This window comes from Chiloscyllium plagiosum, unplaced genomic scaffold (genome assembly GCF_037043375.1).
Source record: "Chiloscyllium plagiosum isolate Xiang-an unplaced genomic scaffold, Cpla_swu_hap1 HiC_scaffold_8, whole genome shotgun sequence".
Classification (NCBI taxonomy): Eukaryota; Metazoa; Chordata; class Chondrichthyes; order Orectolobiformes; family Hemiscylliidae; genus Chiloscyllium; species Chiloscyllium plagiosum.
In genome coordinates, this window is record NW_028270146.1 from 100,095,384 (window position 1) to 100,122,005 (window position 26,622).

Genomic DNA, 26,622 nt, shown 5'->3' on the forward strand with positions numbered 1-26,622 from the left:
CTTCATCTCCTCCCCCACTGACCTATTGTACTCTATGCTACTCTATCCCCACCCCCACCCTCCTCTAGCTTATCTCTCCATGCTTCAGGCTCTCTGCCTTTATTCCTGATGAAGGGCTTTTGCCCGAAACGTCGATTTTGCCTGTCCTCGGATGCTGCCTGAATTGCTGTGCTCTTCCAGCACCACTGATCCAGAATAATGTTCGGAGGTGCTGGGTTTGAATCCCAGCAAGGCCAATGGTGAAATTTGAAATCACTGAAAATTTTGGGGAGAAAAGCTAGCCTAAAGGCACTCATATAACCATTGTCGATTTTTAGAAAAAAAGCCATCTGGTTCACTAATGCCCTTTAGGGGAGGAAATCTGCTGTCCTTACTTGGTGTGGTTTACATTTGACTCTCGACCCACAGCAATGTGGTTGTTTCAGAGCTACCCTGTGTCTAATTAGGGATGGCCCATGGCCCAGGCAATGGTGTCCACATCCTGTGAAGGAATAAAAGAGGGTGAGAGATAGAGAACAATTATCTGAGTAGTACGATTGAGGGATTTTCCCTTGTAAGCAAACACTGGTAAATAAAGGAGTCAAGTGCAGTACCTTTATAATCCTCTTCTGTCCAGTCTGACCCTGCCTCATTTTGGAGAAGTAATGGTAGTACTGAGACACATAGGTCATAATGGACTTTTCATCTGGGTGAGGTACAGCCACGTCCTCTGGGTCTAGGAGTGTGGGAATTCCAAGCTTCTCCTCCGCGACCACAAAGGCGTTAGTTAAGTTATGTATTGGTTTGTTCTGTTTCAAGTTCTTATAGTTGATCAGATCAGGCCTGCAAAAGATACCAAGAAACCTCCGTCAATTAAATTCACTTCTGTAACAACATACACAGTAGAATACAAATGCCAAACCTATGACCACAAGCACATCAGGCAAGGACAGGACAGGGTTAGCTGTATGGGTTGAATTGAGTGCCAAAGTGTATGGTCTAGGCTCTTGATACATTAAGCTGGCTACTTAGATGAATTAGTAACAATCGTAGTGCACAGCAAGAGTTCATAACTTGGAAGAGACAAGGAGCAGTTTGATTTTAAAAAGGGCAGAAGGAAGGTGAACATGGGTTCACATTTGCACACATATGCCATTTGTCACCCAAGCTCAGAAGGTGATCTGCATTTAGTTCCCCCCTATAGCATTCAAAGGTTTCACGAACACAACATCTGCCGACAGGAGGGAGGTTCTGGGCTCAACTCACTCTTGGTGCTCCATTTGGCTCAACTGGCCTGTGACCCTCCAATAGGATGGGGAATGCTAGTAACTGTGCTACTCATCTCCTGCATGTGAACCAAGGCAATGGCTGCAAGCTCAAGCTTAATGGAGAGAAGGGCTCGATGAGAAGGATGAACCACCCATGGTTTACAAAGACAGTCAAGGAGAGCATCCAATCCAATCATAAACTAAGGCATTCAAAATGGCAAGAATTAGTAATAGGCCAGAGGATTGGAAATATTTCAGCAACCAGGAGCAGATGACTCAAAAGCTAATGAAGAGGAAGGAAATTGATTATGAAATTAAATTGGCAATAAATACATAAAAACACAGCAAGAGCTTCTGCATGAGTGGAGTAAAAGGAGAGAAGCGAAAGTGAATGTGGGACCCTTGGAGAATTAATTACAGGGAACTGTGAGATGGTAGATAATTTAAACCAACTGGTTATCATGGCAGATGGCACAGTAAACATCCCAAAGATAACCAACAATCTAAGTGCTAATAGGAGGGAAGACTACATAACAATCTCTATCACAAGAGATAAATTAATGAGACTGAAGGCGGACAAGTTGTCAGAATGTGATGGTCAGGATGTAGTGGCAGACATAGGCCAAAATATTCCGGAACTCTCAGGATTTCAGGAAGGTTCCAGCAAATTGAAAAGCTTTTTATGTGAAACCCTGTTCAGACAGCAGAAAACTATTAGATCAGTTAACCTAACATCTGTAGTTGGATAAATGCTGGAGTCCAATATTAAGGAAGAAATAGTAGGAGATTTAGAAAAGCTTAACATAATCAAACAGAGTCAAAATGGTTTTGTTAAAAGGAATACATGTTTGACAAATTTGTTTGAGTTGTTTGAAGATATAACAAGTCAAGTTGATAAGAGAGAACTGATATTCTGATATTGAGTGTATTTGGATTTTCAGATGGCATTTGATAAGGTGCCACATAAAAGATGATAGCACAATCTAGAAGATCACAGTATTGGGGATAATGCATTAATACGGCCTGAGGATTGGTTAACACAGAGAAGTCAGAGAGTCAGGATTAATGCGTTTATTTCAAGTTGGAAGAGTGTAACTAGTCGAGTGCCACAAGAATCAGTCCTAATGATTTATATTAATAGGTTTTTAAAATATGTTATTTATATTAATGACTTGGTGGAAGTGACAGAATTTGCTAACCGTATAATATTAGATGGGAGAGTATGCTGGGATGACACGAGAATATGCTGAGCACTTCCCAGTCTTTGGCAGCCACTTCAGATAAGGAGCGCCAACCCTGGATCAGCTGCACCAGCTCGATATTCTACACACTACAGATGGACTTGGTCTTAACTTTTTGTTCAGATGTATAATTTCTGTTATCAAAATAGATGCTGGAATATGGTGACTTAGACATTTTTCACTGTATTACTTTGTAAAAATAAACGTGACAATAAATTACTATTCGACTCTATTCCTCTATATCCTCCATATTCAGTGGGAGGTCACTGAATAAAGACCTATCAAAAAAAAAATACTGAAAGAACTGTGGCTGCTGGAACTCTGAAACCAAAACAGAAATTGCTGGAGAAACTCAGCAGGTCTGGTGCTTTGTATCTTTCTGAAAGTCAGCTCCTCAAGCATTCAGGCAAAACTCCTGTAAAGCCAACTATGACACTGATGCTCAGAAAGTGTTCCCTTTTCTCACCTGTCATGCTTCTATGCAGAAGCTCTGAAAATCTCCCTGCAGTGTGGCAGCGGTGAAATCAATGACTGGGATGAGCTTGTGACATCTCGTTCAGAGTGCCGACATCGGCAGAGTGGGTGCCATAGGAGGGAAGCAAGTTCTGCTCTCTGTGCCCCGCTAGCTCATGGGACATCCTGCCTCATGTACCCAAAGGTCTGTGGCCTGCTCAGTCACATGAAGGCCCGCAATAGATACTCACAACCTGAGCAGGCATCATCCTCAAACTGAGGCACAGTCAACAATAATGACAACCGAACCCAGTAGATCCAGCAGGGTTGTGAAAATGATAGTTTCATTTGGGCCAAAATAGAGGTGGACTGCCCTATTTCTAGCACCTCAGAAGGCTGAGTGACGCTGAGCTCAATTCCAGGAAATTGGTTGCCCTTCAAATGCCCCACCACAGCATCAGTAAGCTATTGTTGCCAAAACTCCTTCCTCAACAATATGATGTCTCCTGTGGGGGGGTCATTGATAAAGAAAAGGAGCAGGAAGCCTAGCTGTGATGACACGCGGACAGGCTGTTTATGCATACAGTCCCCACAGCTCCCCCATCTCACCAATGCACACGAAGGCCATCTGCGGCTTCATACACTATCCTAATGGCCCAGTAGGACATGACCTCTTTTGAATGTTTTCCCCAACTCCTTGGAAGGTAGTTCAATATTCCTTCCAGTCCGAACAACTGAAAAAGTTTGTGTTTACCTGTGAGCGTGAATAAGTGCATTGAAGGCCAATCCATCCTTCCAGCTGGAGGAGAAGTCCTGGACATTAACGTTCTCGTATCCAGCTGTCTTACGCTGGCACCAGATCAGCAGAGCCTCCTTAGCAGAACGTTTGGCACTGCTGCTATCAGACTCATCCTAGCGCAGCAGAGAAAGTTGGTGAGTGAACGAAAGACTGAGAACCAGCCCCCAAAGCTGCCCAACACGTCCCAGAGCATTGCGCACTCAGTGAATCCAACCCAGGCTGAAGGAAGTGGAAGTGAGCTTGCCCTAGACAGCAATGTTAACCTTGCAGCAAACTCCCCAACACCAACTCTCACTGCACCCCAGCTGTAGCTACACTGGTTTTATTTGGTACAGGTCGTAAAGGAAATCCTATCGCAATGGTGCCCGGGTCACATAAAATTACATTGGTTGTACAGCACAAAAGCTGGTCATTTGGTGCAAAATGTCTATGCTCGCACCACACAAGTCTACTCGATTTCACCCCACCAGCAGATGCTACATCCCTTTCTATTTAACCACCTTGAATGCATCAATGCTGTTCACCTCAGCTATTGCAGCTGGTACGTATTCATACCATTTCTAAGAAAAGCAATTCCTTGTTAATTCTTCATGGGATTTAGCTTATATATATATAAAATATATAAAATATATTTATATCACATATTTAGGTTATCCATGGGCAGCAGGACATTCCCAACAGGAGGAACCAGTGTCTTACCTCCTCCAGAGTGATGGAGGCAATCTGAAAGCGCAGGATAATCATCCAGATCAGACCCAGGATTAGGGTGCGGTCACCATCCACAATATTTTCTGGACCTATCAGCTCCACATTGATCTGACAACAGAAAAAGAAGCAACAGACCAAATTAAAAAGTCACCTTTAAAAAATTAAAAAGGGATGAGAGACTGTGTACACTGAGCGTCATGGAGATGTTATGTACACCCAGCGTTGCAGGGACATTAGATTTGGAATGGCTGGTTTGAAAGGTCAGAGAATCTGAGCAGGGGGTTTGGTGAGAGCTAACAATCATGTTGCTCCCAGTTCACAAGCCTTCCTGTACAACAATGGTACAAAGTAATGTTACCTTGGTTTTCAGGAAGGCAATGGCCCTGCTGTTGTTCTCCAGATAGTGGACTCTCATTCTGCCTCTGTTGGGTCTGCTCAGCTTCTCTCCAGAGATGGTTTCCAGTAGGGCAATCAGGGCGATGCCATCTTTCAGTTCAGTGAATAGGTCAGTAATGAATATCTTCACCTATCAAACACAGAGCTGAACAATGTCAAATATCTGAAAAATAGGAGAAAACTTAAACTCTTCATCTCACTCAATCAAACTCTTCTCTATCCTAAACTCAACAAACTAATTTCATCTCCAGTGAGACTCTACATAGTATCAAATGTCCCTTCACAAAAAAGAGTTCCGAGCTCAAATCAGAAATTAATTCATCATTGGTCCCCAAGAGTGTGAAGGAATGGGGAGCCATGGCTGCTGGATGGAGTTCAGGTTCAGATCAGCTTTGACCTTCTTGAATGTTTGAACATGTGCAATGGCCCATTTCTGTTTCTGCAGTGCTATCCTCTTCTGGGCCTTACCTACCAAGCAAGCCCTGCCACAGCTCAGCCTGACTCTACCCAACATTTAACCTCCTCCCAACCATCTCTATCTTGAGGGGATGAATGGCATTCTTCTGTCCCTATGGTTGAAATAAGCAGAAACATGTCATCATTTTTTTGGTATTTCTAAGTGAAGCTAAGAAATCTGCCCTCCCAATGTGAAGTGCAAACTTTTCTTGCCTTCGGGGCAAACCACATTTGGGGCAGAGTTTGGCCCAGCATATGTGTGCAAAGCTTGCAAAGGGATATCACGAAAGGCGAATTGGTAAAAGACACAAAGCTGAATGGTCTCTTTCTGTGCTGCATCATCCTGTTAACTTACTGGCACGGAAACACCCGTGGAGCTTCCTGCAGCTTACTAAAAAACACAGATGTAGACAAAGAGAGAGCGTGTGTGCAGGATAGAGGGAGTGATAGAGGGACAAGATGTGTCTTTGCAGCTGGGCTGGGAAAGGGAGACAGGACCTGTGGAGGGAGCGGTGGTGGCGGGAGAGAGAACAGGGGTCTCCAATATCTCATCACTGCCCAGCTCCAATCACTTCCTTCTAGAAAGTGCCATATGCAAAATTAAATCCTGGGACAAAGGGGGTGATTTGTAAAAAAAAACAATGGAGTCCCAAAGAGATCGACAGCCTCTTGGGTGAACATAAAGTGGGATTTCAACACTTTCTGGAGCAGGAAAGGATGACCTGTACTGAGGTTCAACAGACTATAGCATTGCTGGCACAGAGATTGCTGGGAAACAGTGCCCCATTTCATAAAACAGAATATTGTCAAATATCAATGTTACAGTTTTTTAAATAGGCGAGAAAATGATTATAATGTACAACTTAAAACTGAGAGAGAGAAACTCACTGTGTTTGCGTGGGTTCCCTCTGGGTGTTCCGGTTAACTCCCACAATCCAAAAATGTGCAGGTTAGGTGAATTGGCCATGCTAAATTTCCTATAGTGTTCAGGGATGAGTAGGTTAGGTGCATTATTTAGGGGAAATGTAGAGTAATAGGATGGGCGAATGGATCTGGGTGGGATACTCTTCAGCAGTCAAGGACATTCAGGCCTTGGATCTTCAAGTGAACGCTCTCCAAGGCGGACCTTGGGATACACAACCACGCAGAGATGCCGAGCAGAGGCTGACAGCCAAGTTTGGTACCCATGAAGACAGTCTCAACCAGGATCTTGGGTTCATGTCACACTACAGGTGACCCCCACTGCACTAAACGCTCTGACACATATACACACAGAGCTGATTTTAACCCTACTGCGAATCCTCTTGCACGGATGCCTGCCTTGAAGAAGTTTTCCTCCTCTCTCTACAAGAATTTCAGTGAGTCTCTACTCTATGCTACTTTCTCCCCACCCCCACCCCTCTGTCATTTATCTCTCCACCCTGGAGGCTCCCTGCCTGTATTCCTGATGAAGGGCTTTTGCCCAAAATGTCGATTTTCCTGCTCCTCAGGATGCTGCCTGACCTGCTGTGCTTTTCCAGCACCACTCTAATCTAGACTCTGGTTTCCAGCATCTGCGGTCCTTGTTTTTACCTATACACACACACACACAGACACACACACTCTCACACCAACACACATATACACACACATACATACACATTCACTCACACAGACCCTCTCTCATACACAGGCTCTCTCTCTCTCACTCACACACACATTCATGTGTACACCCTCTCACAGGCATATACTATGTCACACTCATGCACGTGCTCTCTCAAGCACACACACATTCTTGCTCTCTTAAGCGAACACATGTTCTCTCTCCCACACACACACACATTCTTTCTCTCCCTCACACACACACGCTCTCTCTCTCTCTCTCCCTCCCTCACACATATTCTCTCTCACTCTCTCTCGCACCCCCCACCCCCACCCCCACACACACACTTTCCCTGTCCCTCTCTCCCTCACCGCACGCATGCACATACACATATAAGTCCATGGGGTGAATTTGCAATTTGCAAGATTCGTATTTGCATTCTATTTTGTTCAAAAAGCACATAATCTATAGGCAGTCAATGTGACATTCTATAAATAACTACTTTGGAAATAAAACCAGTCTGACTCTAGGATGAGACACAGCCAGACTCTAACCTCACACCTTCAATGCACTGTCTGAACTATCACCTTTTTTTAAATATACTGATAAAGCCTTAAGTTATTGCAGGGTAGTGACTTGAAAGAAATTCTGGGATTTACATATTAATCAATTGAAACCTGCATTCCCATTCAAAATGATTAAAGACTTAACAGCCATCTATCTTTTCCTTATAAATTCTGTGTCCTACGTATCATGTCCCACTAGCTACCTGATGTAGGAGCAGCGCTCCAAAAACTTGTACTTTCAAATATACCTGTTGGACTATACTGGTGTGTGATTTTTAACTTTGTCCACCCCAGACCAACACCAGCACCTCCACAACAGGTGGAATAGCAAGCTTACCATCAGTCACATCATCTCTGCAGTCCACCACAAATTCCTGCTACGTGGGGACATCAACTCTAAATAAGCCTCTGGAGCTTACTCGTCAGCTATGTTCTTTCAGCATTTGGGAGCAGCTCAAAGGGTAAAGCTGACTCATACCAGCCAACTTTGAAGTTCAGGCCAGAGAGACAAAATAAGACTACAGACTTTGAATAAAACGTTCATTTTCAGCTTGGCAGCCTGTAACTAGCTGGATGCTGCAAAGATCAGTGCGTGGGTCTCAGCTACTTACAATCTCTGGCAGTGGTTTAATATCAGGTGACTGAGTGCAATAGTTGAGGTTTGCTGATGGTGCCATTAGGTGAGAAAGCAAGCTGTAAGAAGATTGCAAAGAGTGCAGCAAAGGATATGGTCAAGTGAAATAGCCAAGCAAGTGGTGGGTGAGGTGGGAATACATGCAAGATTATCTATTTTGGTAGGAAGAATGGAAAAGCAGAAGACCCTTGACAGGGTGCAAGATTGGGGAATATTGATATTCAATGGGATTAACATGTCCTTGAACATAAATCAGAGAATGCTAACAAGCAGGTACAGTAAACAATTACAAAGGCAATTAGATTGACAGCCTTTATTGCAGGGGAGAGGTTGGACAATATGAATAAGGAATTGCTGCTGTAATTAAACAGGGGTTTTGCTAAGAGCAGATTGGGACAAAACATTTTAATAGTACAGCACCCCTTGATATGGCACTGCAGCATCTGTCTAAAGTCAGTGTTTTTGTAGCATGGAAAGAGGCCAAGTACGTCCACATCGGTCATCAGACATCTATCTTTTCTCATCCCATTTTCCAGCACATGGCCTTAGCCTTATACAGTGTACTGTGTCAATTGTTCAAGTCTAATCCTACCATGAGTCTCTGGCATGAGGCTTTCTGACTCAGAGCTAAGGAGACACGATAAACACTATTAAGAAACAAATGCTCTCTATGCCCTATGAATCCATGAGTTCCAAATCTAATATTTACTAAAATAGTGTTTTTAAATATTAACTGCTGCTATCTTGATTTCAAACTGGCATCTGAGCTCACAGAACCACGGGATTCAGTCTGCTCCTCTTCAGGTATTCCCCCGTATCATTCTGAAACCACATACTTTTCTGTCATATTGTTTTATCAAATACAACTGCTGCTGATTCATGCTTTATCTGGATATAAAACTGAGACTTATCACTGCTTGATGGCACATTTACAAAGCTGCTGGACCATTTCATCTACACATCCACGTCACTACATGACATCTGAAACATTCAATGGGGACTGAAACTGTTCTCTGACCCATATTCTCCGCAGTCCAAGTGACTGGACTGAACCTGACCTTTGACCCTTCCCTTTCACATCAATCAGGAGCAGGAATAGGCCGTTCAACCCTACCAGCCTGCTCCTCCTTTTAGTAAGATCGGGGCCGATCTGATTGTAACCTCAAATCACATCTCCACTCTCAGCTATCCCACTTACTGGAGGGAATTTATGGAACTCAGACTTGCAAATATCAAAGACGCTGCTTCCACTACCACTTCAGGGAGAGAATTGCAAAGATTCATCACACAGAGAAAATAATTTATCTAATCTCAGTTTTAAATGGGCAACACCTTAACTTTTTAAATAGTGATCCCTAGCTCTTGCTTATCCTATAACAGCAACATCCTTTTCACTTCCAAGACCTGTCAAGACATTGTATGTTTCAATCAAGTCACCTGTAGCCGCCTTAAATTCTATACCTGGCCTTTTTTTTAATAAGACAACCTACCTATTTCAAGTATTAGTCTAGTAAACCTTCTCTGATCTGCTTCCAACACATTTACATCCTTCATAAATAAAGACTGATACTGTACGCAGTACTCCAGATACACTCTCATCAATGCCTTGTAATAACTGAAGCATGACATGCCTATCTCTGCATTAAATTCAACTCATATTCCATTAGTTTTACTAATTCTTTGCTGTAACTGGCCACTTTCAAGGCACTAAGTACCTGAACCCCTAGGTCTCTCTGTTGGGCAACACTCATAGTGCCCTACTATTAATTGCATAAGTCCTGCCCTGATTTGTCTTACCAAAGTGCAACACCTCGCATTAATCTAAATTAACTCCATCGGCCACTCCTCAGCCCACTGGCCAAGCTGATCAAGGTACCATTGTAATCTTAGATAACCTTCTTCACTGTTTATTATACCAACACTTTTGGTGTTTTCTGCAAACTTACTAATCATGCTTCTTATATTCTCATCCAAATTGTTTGTACAAATGACAAACAACAAACAGCTGTTGTACCCAATTTGTATTCACTTTTGCCTTAATTCCATAAACTTCCATCTTAACATGCCTTGTCTTGCACTTTTTTGATACCTTCCTAAAGTCAAATTGCTCATCTATTTGAACAATCTGCCCTGTTCCCTCATCAAAGTGCTCAACTAGGTGAGCTTGATTAACCCCTGCCTCTCCAAATGCAGATTAATTCTGTACCTCAGAATTTCTTCCAATAGTTTTCCCACCAGAGGTTAGGCTAACTGACCTGTAGTCTCCTGCTTTCTCGCTTGCTCCTTTCTTGAATAATATTGCATTCTACAACCTGACAAAAACGAATTTGCACCTGATCTCTTCTTTATGTTAGCCAGCCAATCTTCTATTCGTTACCCCAATACGTTACCCCAACACCATGAGCTTTTATTTTCCAAAATAACCTTCAACATGGCACTTTTTCAAATTCGTTTTGGAAATCTAAGTACAGGACTCTTTATCCACAACAGATTACCTCCTCAAATAACTCCCGAGACTGTCCCACATCAAGGTAATCCAAACCAATGCATCAATTATCTCACTAGCTACTTAGTTTAAGGCCCTAAGATGAGATCCATCTGGATCCAAGCACTTGTCAGCCCACAGTTCCAACAAACTACTCTGTACCACTTCTCTGGTGGTTGTAGTTTTCCTGAGGTCCTCACTCACTCCCTCCCATTTCCTGATTTATTGCTGCTTCTGGACTGTTACTTGCATCCTCGGTAGTGATGAGCGAGGCAAATCCCTCTCCAATTCATCCTCCATCTCCTTTTTTTCCATTTTTAATTATTCAGTCTTATTTCCAAAGGAACAACATTCAGTTGTTAATTCTTTTCTTCTTTAAATATTTAAGAAACTCTTACTGTGTTTTCAGAATTCTAACTAGCTTTCTCTCCTACTCTAAATTTTACTCTCTTTATTCATTTTTGTTCATTTTTTGCAGTTTTTTAAAAATTCAGTTCAATCTTCTGACCTGCCACCTGTCTTTGAACAGGTGTATACTTTTTTTTATAAAAGTCTGATGCGGTGTTTAACATTTCTCATTAACCATAGACAATGTCTGCTTTTTGGAATTTTTCTTGCTTGCTGAAATATATCTGTATATTCTGAAATAATATTTAAATGTCTGTCACTGCATTCTACACTGTCCTAAGCCTTAACATAATTTGCCAATTCATTTTAGTCAGCTCCACTTTCATGCCCTCATAATTACTGTTATTTAAGTTTTTTTAAAAATCTAGACCTATTCCACTCTCCCTCAAACAGAATGTAAAATTTAATCATGTTGTGATCGCTGCTATTTACGTTGCTTTCATATGAGATCATTGATTAATCCTATCTCATTGCACAGTACTTGGTTTGCTCCCCAGTTGGATCCAGAAAGTAGCATTCTCAGACACTATCTTGAAAACATTCCATAAACTTATCTAAGCCACCTTTGCCCTTCAGACTTTTCCAATCAATAATATGCAAAATATCTCATGATTGATGCATGATCTCTGACAAGCTCTCAATTTTCCTTCCTTTTTGCCCCACCCCATCATGTGCTTACTGATAAAGGGCTTGTACACCACTCCCACAGTGACTTCTTGTCTTTAATATTTCTCACTTCTGCCTAAACTGTTTCCACATTTTGGTGTTTTTTTTGGACTCGCATCACTCCTTCCGATTGTGTAGATGCTATCATTAATTGACAAAAACACGGCAAAGTGGTTAGCACTGCTGCCTCACAGTGCCAGAGACCCAGGTTCAATTCCTGCCTCAGGCGACTGACTGTGTAGAGTTTGCACATTCTCCCCGTGTCTGCGTGGGTTTCCTCTGGGTGCTCCGTTTTCCTCCCACAGTCCAAAATGTGCAGGTTAGGTGAATTGGCCATGATAAATTGCCCGTAGTGTTAACTGAAGGGGTAAATGTAGGGGAATGGGTCTGGGTGGGTTGGTGTGGACTTGTTGGGCTGAAGGGCCTGTTTCCACACTGTAAGTAATCTAAACTCTCCACCTTTTTTTCTATGTACTTCTCCTTCCTAAAAATCGACTACCTTTCAAAAGTCAGGTCCCAATCCAAATCTTCCTATGGCAATGTCTCCAGTTGGCTAGTAGATTGTACTTGTTTATTTCTATTCGCACTCTCAGTATTCCAAATACTTCATTTACAAGTCCCTTACCTATATCCTTTTACTATCTTTGTAAATTTTAATCTTTTCTAATGGTGAATTCTCACATTCTTACACTCTATCTCTTCCTGTCATGTCCGTTTATCATTACCTGCATTAACATCTTTCTTTGAACCTTGATTCTACTCGTTGATTTTCCAAACCTTCCCAAATTTTATCCTTTGCCCAATGAGCCCAGTGACTAGACTGACCCTGTCAAAATAAAAATCAAAGGACTGTGGATGCTGGAAATCAGAAACAGAAACAAAAACTGCTGGAGAAACTCAGCAGGTCAGGCAGCATCTATGGAAAGAGAAACTACAGTTAATGTTTTGGGTCCAGTGACCTTTCGTCAGAATTGATTGTGGCTGGGAAACGGTTGGTTAATACGCTGAAGGTGGCGGGGGGGGGGGGTTGCGTTGGGAGGGAGGGATGGCAGAACACACTGGAGGCCAAGGGACAATAACAGTTGGACAGACAAAGGAATGGGTAATAGCCAGTCTAGGAACTGAGAATGGGTTGTTTATGGTAGCAGCCCATGTGATGACAAAGCCTGGTGTATGAGGGTTCGGGTAAGGACATGGGAGAAGGTACTCAGGACCTTAAATTATTGAACACTGCAGCAAGCCTGAGATAGAGATGTTGGCCAAGGAACAGGGTGGTGTGTTGAAATGGCGGGTAACAGGAGGCTCAGGACCATTTTTGCAAATAGAACTTAGGTGTTCTGCATAGTGATCCCCTAGTCTGCGTTACATCACCCGAATGTAGAGGAGACTGCATTATCAGCAGTGAATACAGTACATTGGATTGAGTGAAGTACAGGTATTTACGCGGATCATCTAGAAGGTTTCTCTGGGACCTTGGATGGTGAGGAGGGAGGAAGTAAAAGAGCAAATGTTACATTTTCTGAAGGTGCCGTGGGGGTATGGGGCGGTGCTGGATGTGAAGGAAGAGTGGGCTAGGGTGTCGCGGAGGAAAGGGTTTGTGACAAGGGAAGGGAGGGGAAAATGTGTCTGGTAGTGGTACCCCACTGGAGAAATGGTGGCTAATGATCTTCTGGATATGGATGATGGTGGGATGGTAGGTGAGGACAAAGGGGACATTCTCGCTATTGGAGGAGGGAAGAGAGGAGGTGAGGGCAGAAGTACAGGAGATGCATCAGAGAAGGCCTAAGGGACCTATCAACTACGGCGCTGGAGAATCCTCAGTTCAGAAAGAAGGTGAACGTTTCAAAGGACCCCTTGTTGAAGCTGACATCATTGGAACAGATAATATGGAGATGGAGGAACTAGAAGAATGGAGTCTCTACTTTACAGGAAGCAAGGTGTGAGGATGTAAAGTCAAGATAACTGTGGGAACCAATGGATTTGTAGTGAACATTGATGGCTAGGAATTGAAAGAGAGTTGAAAAATGTGTTGCTGGAAAAGCGCAGCAGGTCAGGCAGCATCCAAGGAGCAGGAGAATCGACGTTTTGGGCATAAGCCCTTCTTCAGGAATTGAAAGAGAGTTGTCAAGGAAAGAAAGGGAGGAGTCAGGGACAGAGCAGGTGAAAGTAAGAGCAGGGTGGAAATTAGATGCAAAATTGATCCATTTTTCCATTTAGATCCTCTGAACCATACTCTCCATTGAACTCAGTGTCTAGACTGATCCTTGTATTCGATGAACTTGCAAACTTCCATTAAATAGCAACATAAAACAACAAGAGTTAAAGTTCTGAAACGTTAACTCTCTTTCTCTCTCCACAGATGCTGCCAGGTCTGCTGAGTTTCCCCAGCACTTTCTGTTTCGATCCCACTACATCCCAAATTCCCTTCCCCTGCAGGCTTGACACGTCAAGTAGAGCAGGTAGCGATGGCCTACTAGTATTATCGCTGGATTGTTGAATCAGAGAACTGAGTAATGTTCTGGGGACCAAGGTTCGAAATCCGCCATGGGTGATGGTAGAATTTGAATTCAGTAAATATCTAGAATTAAGAGGCTAATGATGACCATGAATCCAAACTGTCAGGAAAAACTCAATTGATTCACTAATGTCCTTTAGGGAAGGAAACTGCCATCCTTACCTCGTCTGGCTTACATGCGACTCCAGACCCACAGAAGTGTGATTGACTCTGAATTATGGATGGGCAATAAGTGCTGACCCAGCCAGTGACACCCTCATCCCATGAATGGACAAGAAAAACCATATTTAGACATGCTGTATTAAATCCAACCACTTCCCCAGTTCCACACATATACACACATCATGCCCCCCTACCCCCAACTACACTCAATCCCCTACAACTACCAATGGATTTGCTGCTTTTTCAGGATATTGTCAGAGTATAATAAACAGAAACTAGAGTAGTAAGCTTGTTATTCTACTTCTCAGCTACTCCTTCCCAAACCCTCGATTCCACGATAAACTAAAATTCCATTAACCTTGATTTTGAATAACTGAACAACTGGTTTAGTGAATTCCAAAGATTTGCTGCCAAAATTCTCACCTCTATCCTAAATGGGCCTGACCCCTGATCTTGAAACTATGACCTCTAGCGCTGTACTCTGCAACAAGAGGTGGACAAACAACCTCTCAGCATCAACTCTGTTAATTCTTTTCAATGATTCCAATTTCATTCTTGCAAATATTAGATATCATAAACCCAATGTCTCCTCATCCCAGTGATTATTTGAGTGAAATTATTGCACTCTCTCAGAGACAAACCTACCATTCTTTCAATCAGGATGTGGGGATAGTGGGCAAGATGTAATGGAGGGAGAAGATAAATTGTAATCTTCAACAACCGTGGTGTTTTGGGTGGCACTGGTAGCACTGCTACCTCACAATGCCACGGACCAGGTTCAATTCCAGCCTTGTGGGTGATTGCCTCTGTGGAGTTTGTGTGGGTTTCTCTGGGTGCTCCAGTTTCCTCCCACAGTCCAAAGATGTGCAGGTTAGGTGGATTGGCCAGGCTAAATTTCCCATACTGCCCAGGGATGTGAAAGTTAAGTGGAGTAGCCATGGGAAATGCAGAGTTACAGGCATAGGATAGGGTGGGATACTCTTTGGAGGATCAGTGTAGACTAGATGGGCAAAATGGCCTGTTTCCACACTGTCGGGTTCTATGGTTCTATGAAATGGGCTAGCTGGTCATGCTTCTTCTTGATACTCTCACTCAATTTCAAACTGCACACAGTACTCTAGGTGTGGTCTCACCAAAACCCTACACAACTGTAGCATGGCTTCTTTATTGTTATGTTGCAATCCCTAGGCGACAGAGGTCAACATGCTACTTGTTTTCTCAAATGTTTTGTTAACTTTCTCTGACTTATGTATAAGGATAACCAAACTCCCCCAATTATCGATAGTGCCTGGTCTTTCACCAGATCTAATGGACCCCAGGAATTAGGCTCACCTGGTTTTTTGACAGAATCTGGTTTATCCAGTTGGTGAAGGTTTTTTTCTGTACTAGCATCCGCTGCTGTTGGAGCTCCTTGATGCGGTGTTTCTCAAACTCCTCGTCCATCCTGACCTGCGGGTGGGACGGAGACAGGACACAGTGAAGGGGCAGTGACATTGCAACGATCAGCACGTCAGCACAGCAGTGTGCCTGCCAGTATACAAAGTTTCAGAGCTTATTGGTCTTTGAATACACAGTGTTCATTGTGGCTCCTCTACATGGTAATTCTGGTGAGAGGAGGAGGAGGAAGAATCAGTAACAAGAAGAGTAACAGCTTTTGTTTGCATTTTATTCAAATCCCTGTTTATCTTAATGTATTAGTAATGTGCAAGCGTTCCACAAGACATAAGTACGGCTGTTCAGGGATAGGGAGGAGTTCAACTGGTGCCACTATTCTGCATGCTGTCCCTTTCACCACCACAACTTAAGAGTTTATGCAATTAAGTGCATACAGCCCCAAAGCAAAGAAGGATGCTGTATGGCTATTGGCAGAAGTGCCAGCTGTTGAAAAAGGTAGCCTATAGGTCCAGTCCGCTATTCTCCTTACCACAGTACCGCAAATGTCTCCTGTTCAAGTAATCAGCCCTCTTTGATGCTATTCAGAATATGTTTCCAACACAAAATGTGGATCATAACAACCCACTGCATAAACGGGAGTACTCCTAATGACTTTACTTCTCCCTTCATTGCTCCATAAGTGGTACAGTAGCCAGATTGAATCCACCTTTTGGTGCTAGACTTCATAAGAGAAGACAGATAACTTGTGATTTAGCAAGTTATTGAACTAGAAGGTTAGAAAACCAGAATCTGTTCCAGTCATAACTTCTCATTGACACAAACACTTTCAATAAGGATTAGTTTGGCAGAACTCAAGGCTTAAAGCACAGAGTGATTTGTATTCTGTCTTCAAGTTAAGGAACATGCAGACTGCCTGAGCAAACAAAGCAAAAGATGAACTCAAAAGGACTGAGTGTCAACAGTGTTGTCTCAGGGTGTGAGGGTCTGTAAGAGTTAATACTGAGGAAAGCATCACACACTATGACAATTTCACATGAACTGGTGAGCAGAACAGCTTAGCATCTCGAAAGAGATCTGATCATCTGATCGTCTGCTGTGCTGACGTGCTGATCGTTGCATCTGATCATCCTCACAGTTTCATATCATTGTAGCCTGTGACGAGCTACAATGTATTACTTGTTGTTAACTACAAGAGACAGCTCTAGTTAGACCATTAAGTGCTTCTGCTCTACCACACTAGATCAATTGGCATTGTCTCTCTCTCGCTCTCTCTCTCTATACACTTAAAGGGAATGGTGACAGCAAATCAACTCCATCGGTGAGATGCAGACTTGGTTCACCTGCTATTTTAACAGTGATGAGCCACTTCCTTGAATCTCTGCAGTCCACGTGGTACTGGAATAACAACAATGCCGTTAGGCAGGTAGACGTGAAGAAAGAGGGGTGTAGCTTCAAGCTGAGATGATGTGTAATTTGTGGGTTGTCATCTTCTCATTAGTACAGTGTCTAGTATCCACATTTATCACTGGGATTAACCCCAAGGCATGGAGCTAGTCTTGAGGAGGCACTGGCCTAGTGGTGTTATTGGTAGACTAATAATTCAGAGAACCAGTTAATGTTCTGGGGACCTGGAATTGAATACAACTACCTCAGATGGTGAAGACTCAATTGCAAACAAAAAAAAATCTGGAATTAAGAGTCTAATGATGACCATGAAAACATGGCCAATTGTCAGGAAAAGCCCATCTGGTTCACTAATATCCTTTAGGGAAGGAAATTGCCATCCTTACCTGGTACATGCAATGTGGTTAACTTTTAACAGCCCACTAGGGCATTTAGGGTTGGGCAATGAATGTTGACCAAGCCAACAATATCCACATCCCACAAATGCACATATAATTATTTGGAAAAGCACAGTTTGATTAGAGACAGTCAGCATGTCTTTGAGGGGGGGCAGGCCTTGCCTCACAAACCTTATTGAATTCTTGGAGGATGTGACAAAACACATTGATGACGGTAGAGCCGTGGATGTGATGTACATAGATTTTAGCAAGGCTTTTGATCAGGTTCCCCATGGTAGGCTCATCCAGAAAGTAAGGAGGCATGGGATACAGGGAAATTTGGCTGTCTGGATACAGAATTGGCCACCCCATAGAAAACAGAGAGTGGTAGTAGATGGAAAGTATTCAGCCTGGAGCTTGGTGACCAGTGGTGTTCCGCAGGGATGTATTCTGGGACTTCTGCTCCTTGTGCCCCTTGGATAAGGAAGTCAAAGTGTGAGTTAGTAAGTTTGCCAATGACACAAAAATTGGTGGATAGTATGGAGGGCTGCTGTAGGCTGCAATGGGACATTGACAGGATGCAGAGCTGTGCTGAGAAGTGGCAGATGGAGTTCAACCTGGAAAAGTGTGAAGTGATTCATTTTGGAAGGTCAAATTTGAATACAGAATACAGGGTTAAAGGTAGGATTCTTGGCGGTGTGGAGGAAAAGAGGAGGATCTTGGGGTCCACATCCACAGATCCCTCAAAGTTGCCACCCAAGTTGATAGGGTACTTAAGAAGGCGTATGGTGTGTTGGCTTTTATCAGCAAGGTAATTGAGTTTAAGAGCTGCAAAGTTATGCTGCAGCTCTATAAAACCCTGATTAGACCACACTTGGAATATTGTATTCAGTTCTGGTCGCCCCATTATGGGAAGGATGTGGAAGCTTTAGAGAGGGTGCAGAGGAGATTTACAGGATGCTGCCTGGACTTGAGGGCATGTCTTATGAAGAAAGGTTGAGGGAGCTTGGGCTTTTCTCATTGGAGCGAAGAAGGTTGAGAGGTGACTTCGGAGAGGTGTACAAGATGATGAGAGGCATAGATAGAGTGGATAGCCAGAGATTTCTTTCCAGAGTGGAAATGGATATCATGAGGGGACATAATTTTAAGGTGATTGGACGAAGGTTTAGGGTGATGTCAAAGCTAGGTTCTTTACACAAATAGTGGTGGGTGCGTGAAAGGCACTGCCAGCAGGGGTAGTAGAGTCAGATCCATTAGGGACATTTAAGGGACTCTTGAATAGGCACATAGATGACAGTGAAATGAAGGGTATGTAGGTTAGTTTGATCTTAGAGTAGAATAAAAGGTCGGCACAACATTGAGGGCCAAAAGGCCTGTACTGAGTGTTCTATGTTCTATGTACTGGGATCAGGAGAGAGAGTTCAGAAGCACACTTTCTTTATTTCAAATATATACTTTATTCAAAATTGTATTTGTTGTCCTTCACAGTAGTAGAGGTCACAAATTTGGAAGGTACTGTCTGAAGATCTTTGGTAAGTTTCTGCAGTGCATTTTGTAGATCACACACACTTCTGTTAAGACGGAATGGATGCTTGTGGATGTGGTGCCTATCAAGCGAGCTGCTTTGTCCTGGATGGTGGTGAGATTCTCGAATGTTACTGAAGCTGAAACCATCCAGACAAGTGTCGAGGATTCCGTCACTCTCCTGATTTGTGCCTCTGGGAAGTCAGCGGATGAGTTATTGACCACTAAAATTCCCAGTCTCTCATCTGCTCTTGTAGCCACAGTATTTATATGGCTAGTTTCTGTCAGCTCTTGAGACATTTCAGTATCTGAGGAGTTACAAATGGTGCTGAACATTGTTCAGTCATCGGCAAACATTCTCACTTCTAACCTTATGATGGAGGGAAGATCATTGATGAAGCAGCTGAAGATGGTTGTGCCTAGGACACTACCCTGAGGAACTCCTGCAGAGACGTCCTGGAGCTGAGATGACTGACCTTGAACAACTATAACCATGTTTCCACACGCCAGGTATGATTCCAACCAACAGAGAGTTTGCCCCTGATTCCCACTGATTCCAGTTTTACTTGGGCTCCTTGAGGCCACACTCGGTCAAATGCAGCCTTTATGTTAAGGGCAGTCACTCTCACCTCACCTCTGGAATTCAGCTCTTTTGTCCATGTTGAACTAAGGCTGTAGTAAGGTCAGGAGCTGAGTGGGCCTGGTGGAACCCAAACTGGGCATCACAGAGTAGATTATTGCTTTATTAGCTTTTTGAGACACTCAATCACTTTGTTGACTATTGAGAGTGGCCTGAAGGGACAGTAACTGTACAGATTGGAATTGTCTAGCTCCTTCATAAACAGAACATTTTAGCAATTTTCCACACTGCCGTTAGATGACAGTATCTAGATGTCATGATACAGCTTGGATCACAAGTCTTCAGTCCCACCTCTGCGATGATGGCAATCTTTAAAAATGGTGAGTGGGACCTAGACCCAGAGATTCTGCCCTTATTGCAAGCAGATCCCATTGTTGCCAGTCGGGCAAAGGAGACAAAGCACTGCAGACAGGAGGGAAACCCAAACTCAATAAGGCCATTTGAACTGAGTGCTAATTCCAGTTTCACTGGAGCAAGGGCTTTTATCTTGCCAGTGGCTAGTCTTTTTAAAGTAGACCTACAATGATTGAAAAAGGCAGATATAGTCTATGGAACTGTCAAGCTGTCATGTTATTTTAAGTAGATAAAAATCTAAAAATTGGAAAGAAAACAATTGCCTGCCTGCAATTTAAAATAAATTTCAACAGCCGTTTATTTGCATAACCATAAGTGCTATCCATATAGCATTTGTAATGCTTGACTACTTTCCCCAAACTATTACTATCATTGTGGGTGTCTGTAATGTCACAGCTTTAATGACATTTCATGAAAATTATTAAAGGATTTGATGTCTTTGATGTGGACTTATGAATAGGAGTCTTTTTGAGGGATGAATTACTTGAAGAGACTTTAATGTATTGAAGAGGTTTTCATTAATACGTTTTTTTAAATACAGTGAAGCCTATAATAAGTATTTAGATCTTTATTTTATTCATCCGAGTAATGCCTCCTGAGGTCTATCCAAGAGGGATACTGAGTGTTCTTTCATGGGAGGTTTAGGGCAATGAGTGGTGGGTGGGAGGTGGATGCAAGGGGCTTAGATTGGCATGAGTTGGAACTTGTTCAGTAGAGGGGACAAAAGCTGTGCCTATGGGTGTGGGCTGAGAGCATGGGTTAGCAAGAGTCGGTCCTTACAGGGATGGGGAATACGACCAATGTGCCCAGAGCAACTAAAGTCAGTCACACAGAAAAGAGGGGGAGCATTTTAAACAGCCACCTCTGCAGTTGGCAGTGTGGTCACTCCAATCAGATGGCCAGGCTTTATTCCAAACCTCAAGAATAGAGATCCTACCATACAGAGCAACTAGGAGCTCTGTGCCAGGCCACAGTCTCAGAGTATTCAGCACTGCATCATCAGACTGTGCCAAATCCTCATACAAAAGATGCAAATGCTCGCCTTTCATTTGAGGAACTAAACAGTTCAATTTCTACTGCAGATATAAATGCTGAATCCTCACATTTTACAGCATGGCAGTCTGCAATGTCTCTGAAAATCTCTCCCCTCAGTCCTGATCTGCTACTCTTTCTTGATTCCTCTAGCATCCAGTGCCATCTCTGAAAGAGATGTCATTTTTAACTAACTCTCCTGTCCTTTCCCCAACATACATCAATTTAACTGCAGAGGTGGATGAGCCATCAGTGATTTAAGCTGGCAATTTCCTTAGATTGGCCATAGGTTAGTGTTAAGAATACCATACGCATAGTTGAAATGTCACTATACGTGCATTTAATGTTTGAGACAGCATGCTGATTGGATATGGATAAATCTGAACTAGATAATCTGTAGTCAGCTTGTCCTTCGGATTGTGATAAGAGTTTAAGGGAGATGTTCAAATGTCAGGTCAAAATGATAAATTAGGAAGGGGTGGGGGAAGGGAGATGAAGGACTATAGAGAACACCCCAATGTTACAACATTTCTACAGAAAATTACAACTCTATGCAAAAGTAGAATTTGTCAGTAACACAGCATTGGCCTATTAAGTATGTGTCAGTGAATTGGTCCCCTGACCTAATGAATGAACTACCTCTAACCTTGCCAAGAACCTGCTTTTTAAACTGGTCATTTTTGAAGCTAGTAAATAAAATGGCCTGAAATCTACTCAAATAACTGCTCACAAAGCTGATCAGGACTGGGCCTCATAATAACCCAGTTCCTGAAAAGATTAAACTTCTGTTTTACCGTAAGTCATAAAAGGGAGTGCTAGGCAGAGCTGTTTGGCAGATTAGTGCATCCCAATTTCTACAACAGATACCGAATAAACAAATCAGTCTGTCAATTTCTAAAAGAAAACTTATTTCTCTTAAATCTCTGAACTATATTCCCTTTTTTTCTGTTCCCTCACCTTAAAAGGACCAATAATTGACAAACAAGTAAAAACACCTGTCCTTGGCTGCTTTCACTTGTGTGTATTGTGTGAGTGCAGAGATGCTGGAGCACGTTATTGGTATTTTGGGATTTTCCAAGATATCTTGGAGACTGTACAGCTCCCGGAGGTGGTCAAGATGAGGTAGGTCTTGAGCTGCGAGGCATTTTTGTTTTAGATTCAGTCAAAAGTTGCGCATATTGTTGACAAGACTAGCATTTACTGTTAATCCCTAATTAGACACATTATCGGGGTCACCAGGAGGTCACCTTTGGGAGGACAGACAGAGCAGCACCAACATAAAAGGACAGGAAGAATAGGAGGCTGATGGGTCCACGACATTCCTCCTACTCAACTTTCTTCACCTGGATCTGGAGACCTCTCTACTGGATGCCCTCTCTCTTTGCCTCTGGGTGATCTTGAATTCTATCACTGTGCATCAGTCAGCACACTTTGCACCTTCCATGGAAGTGCGAGTATGGTGATTATAGACCATCCCATGAATATCACTTAGAATCAGAGCTTGATTTTCTTTTCATTCATTCGGGATAAATGGGCATCACTTTGGGCCAGTATTTATTGTCCATCACTAATTGCCCTGGAGAAGGTAAGGGTAAGCAGCCTTCTTGAACCACTGCAGTCCTTGGGATGAGGAACACCCACAGTGCTATTAGGGAGGGAATTCCAGGATTTGGAACCAGTCTCACCTGAAGAGACGTTTTCCAAGTCAGGATGGTAAGTGATTCAGAGGGAAATTTGCATGTGATTGAGTTCCCATGTATCTGCTGTCCTTATCCTTCTAGATGGAAGTGGTTGTGGGTTTGGAAGATGCTGTCTAAGGAGCTTTTGTGCATTTCTGTAATGCATCTTATCGGTATTACTCTGCTGCAACTGAGTATTGGTGGTAAAGGGATTGGGTGTTTGTGGATGTGGTGCTAATTCAGCAGGCTGCTTTGTCTCAGATGGTGCCTAGCTACTTAAGTATTGCTAGAGCTGCACTCGTCCAGGCAAGGTCAAATTATCCATGATCAGCAATTAGGAACAGGATTTCATGCTAAAATCAGCCCTACAAATAGATCTGTCATACTAACACAGTACCCACCCATTACATTTTCTCCCCTTTCACCAAACTAACCCCCTGTAAACCTGTGTAAGTGTGATACAGCACATAAGTCATCTGTGTTGAAAAGTATCTGTAGCAGTGAGCTTGAAAACATGCTAAAGGAAAGAACTGACTTTGATATAGAGCACTCTCATGACCTCAGAATATCTCCAAGTACACTGCAGTGCATAAAGAACCTTTCAACATTACAAGGCATTTTCACCCTTCAATTTCATTCTAAGCCATCCCAGTGGGTCCATTCTTGGTTTGGAATATGATGGACTGGCCTGCTTTAGGCATTAACTTTCTGGATAGTCAGAGAGTTGACTGGTTCTGATTTATTATCACCAGTTGATCATCGACCATTGGTAGGATATTATTAAGCTGGATAGGGTTCAGAAAAGATTTACCAGGATGTTGCCAGAATAGACGGTTTGAGTTATAAGGAGAGACTGGTTAGACTGGGACTTTTCCCACTGGAGCGTAGGAGATTGAGGGGTGACCTTATAAAAGTTTATAAAATCATGAGGGGCATAGATAAGGTGAACTGCAGGTGTCTTTTCCCTAGGGTGAGGGATTTCAGGACTAGGGGGCATATTTTTAAGGGGACGGGAGAAAGATTTTAAAAAAAAGATACGAGGGACAACTTTTTTTTTAAAAACAGAGTGGCTTGTAAGAACTTCCAGAGGAAGTGGTTGATGTAGATACAGTTACATCTAAAAGACATTTGGATAAGTACATGAATGAGAAATGTTCGGAGGGATATGGGCCAAGCACAGGAAGGTGGGGCTAGATTAGTTTGGGGTTATGATCAGCATGAACTGGTTGGTCTGAAAAGTCTGTTTCCAGGCTGTATGTCTTTATGACAAGCCACTCACCTCCTATCCAACATGAACAGGGTCTCACTAGCTGGTAAATATACATTCAACAAGAGTCAGTTTGACTCCTTGCTGGTCAGACAGCACAGACAGCAAGAAACACAGTGTCATATAACATGACCATATACTTCCATCACCAATGTACAAGAGTGACAAGGGAAAATAATGGTGACAATTAGGGGGAAGACGAACATCTTCTAGGATATGATGCATTTTAGATTTAGGTATTTTGATTTAAAGTTTTTTTTTTCTCGTCAGATCATGAATTCATTCGTGTGTGTTCTTTTCTGTAAAATACATACTGAGTCTTGGTAGCCTTGCATTACTGTTTTGGATGAATTACTGATTCCCTATGTGAGATAATGGTGATATGATTATTAACTCAGAAAGCTTCAGTTCTGTGTTAATTAAGTTATTTGCTTCATAGTCTATGTATCACTTATGTTTCTAACCAGTCTTTTGCAGATTTAAATGACAAAGATTGTAAAAGGTTGAAAGATGGCAAAATCATTAATTTCTTGCTGTCATACAGTGTCTTTCACAATCCCAGGGCACCCCAAAATACTTTACAGTCAATGAAGTATGGAGTTTTGTCAATGTTGTAATATAGGAACTGCAGCTCCAACTGCATTACAAATTACAACAATCAGAAAGGCTGTTTTAATGATATTACTTTAAGATCAATATTATTTAGGTCAGAGGGGATCATTTCATTGCTCTTCCTCAAAGAGCACCATTTTATGTTTGACTGATAGCACCAACAGGACCTCAATCTAATATTTGATCCAAAAGAAAATGCAGCGTTCCATCAGTATTCCAATCAACATAGATTTTGCTTTATAGGTGTTTCAGAAGTGAGACCTGACCATACAACCTCCCAATTATGGGCGAGAGAGAGAGACTGCTATCCATTGAGCCAATAAATCAAGCCAAGATGATCAGTGGATTAGACAGAGTAGACATTGAAAGTCTTTTTCCTAGGATGATGACGTCAGCTTGTACGAGGAGGCAACATTGAGGGCCGAAGGGCCTGTTCTGCGCTGTATTGTTCTATGTTCTAAGTTGCCGTAGTCTTGCCAGTCTTATTAGAGAGCCACGACTGGTGGTGATTTATACTGAGGGTCACCACACCTCAGGCAAGCAGAAAAGTTTATGGTATTCTCAGCTGATGCCGGGATTGAGCCCACAATGTTGGCTTCACATTGCTTCACAAAACCAACCATCCAGCCAACTGAGCTAAACTGACCCCCACTGAGCTGATAAATATAGGGGATGACAGAGGTACAAATCAATGTTGGGCCAACGTTAATGGATTGTCAGTCATGGTGAAAGCTTTCCTACCATACAGCATATGAAGGTTGCTTAAAATTCAAAAAGATTCTGGGTCAGGTCAATCACAGCTTGGGATCCAAGATTCCTTCTTACTTTCCGAAAGTAGAAACCGCCTCTGTTCAAAGTTTACGAAATGGAACACAATCTTTATGCTCCGAATTAAAATTTGATTTATCTCAGTTTATTTAGGCATATGTATTTTTTTTTTAAAACTGCGAAAATTGACCAATAACAATTTCAAATTACCTGAAGCAAATGCAAAAGTTTCAGAGGTACACATTCCGATGACTCCTTACCTGTTCTTGTTGAATCTTCCAACAGTAATGATCGGTGTTGCCAAATCTCTGAGTATATAAGAATGAGCTGCACCAGCTCTCCCTCACGCACAAAGATTTAGGTCAAGTTCCTTTCTTAATCTACTCCAGTCCCTGAGATGACTTTCATTTTCTTCCTGTGACCTCTGATAATAACTCAAAGGTATTTACACTCCTCCTTGCCAGGCACCTGACCCACAGCACGGTTAAAAGCCACAAATCAGATCTGAAATGGCAGAGAAATGAATGTACCGAGACAGGGGGTGGGAGGGAGGAAGCGACACTCCCTAAACAAGAGGGCAAAGACTAAGGCTTAGAAATTACTCAAATAATTAACCTTAATTTCATCTCTCAACCTGATAATATCTCCGTTCATCTGCATGCAATAGTTTTTCAGCCCGGGTTTACCACTTAACTTCCAGTAATGCATTATTTCCACTCTCCGAACTCAGAAAATGGAGACAGGAAAGTCAATTTGGGCTAGGGAAATTGTGAGCAATGGATGAGAAATTCAAATAACCTTTAATGATATTGAAATATCCCATAGCACTTCAAAGGTTTGTTGTTATTAAAGAAAAAAATTATATCTAACCAATGTAAGGCTTAGGAAAAGCGACCAAAAGTTTAGTCAAAGAGATAGGATGTAAGCAGTGCATTAAATCTATCCGTCACTCATCTTTTAGGAAATTAATTCTAGACAGTTAAAGAAAGTGTTGAGAATGTGGCAATGAAGGAAGTTAGGGGATGATCAAGAAAGTAGAGTTATAGGAGGATAGAGATCATTGTATCCATGTGCTTCCTGACGTGCTGTATTCAGTGACCTCTACCATGAAGCACCGATGGCCATGTCTACCTTGCAGCCGGTTTTAATAAGTCACAGTGCAGGCTTGAATGTTATCTTGAGAGCTCATAACATGGTCAGAAATGGAGTAGAGTTGAATTGTTGAAAAGCTGAGGCATGTAGCTCCCGAAAG

At 42.5% G+C, this 26,622-nt stretch overlaps 1 protein-coding gene across 1 annotated transcript in view; it reads right to left on the minus strand.

Annotated features, from left to right (window-relative positions):
• Nucleotides 1–15,813, minus strand: part of sptbn5 (spectrin, beta, non-erythrocytic 5) — a 247,248-nt gene extending 231,435 nt beyond the window's left edge. The window contains exons 1-5 of the mRNA XM_087990163.1: nucleotides 15,651–15,813; nucleotides 4,807–4,974; nucleotides 4,440–4,556; nucleotides 3,696–3,853; nucleotides 594–822 (exon numbers count right to left, since the gene is read on the minus strand). Coding sequence (XP_087846289.1) covers nucleotides 594–822; nucleotides 3,696–3,853; nucleotides 4,440–4,556; nucleotides 4,807–4,974; nucleotides 15,651–15,812 — 834 coding nt within the window. The 5' untranslated portion in view covers nucleotide 15,813. The remainder of the gene's footprint in view (nucleotides 1–593; nucleotides 823–3,695; nucleotides 3,854–4,439; nucleotides 4,557–4,806; nucleotides 4,975–15,650) is intronic.
• Between the last annotated feature and the right edge of the window lie 10,809 nt (nucleotides 15,814–26,622).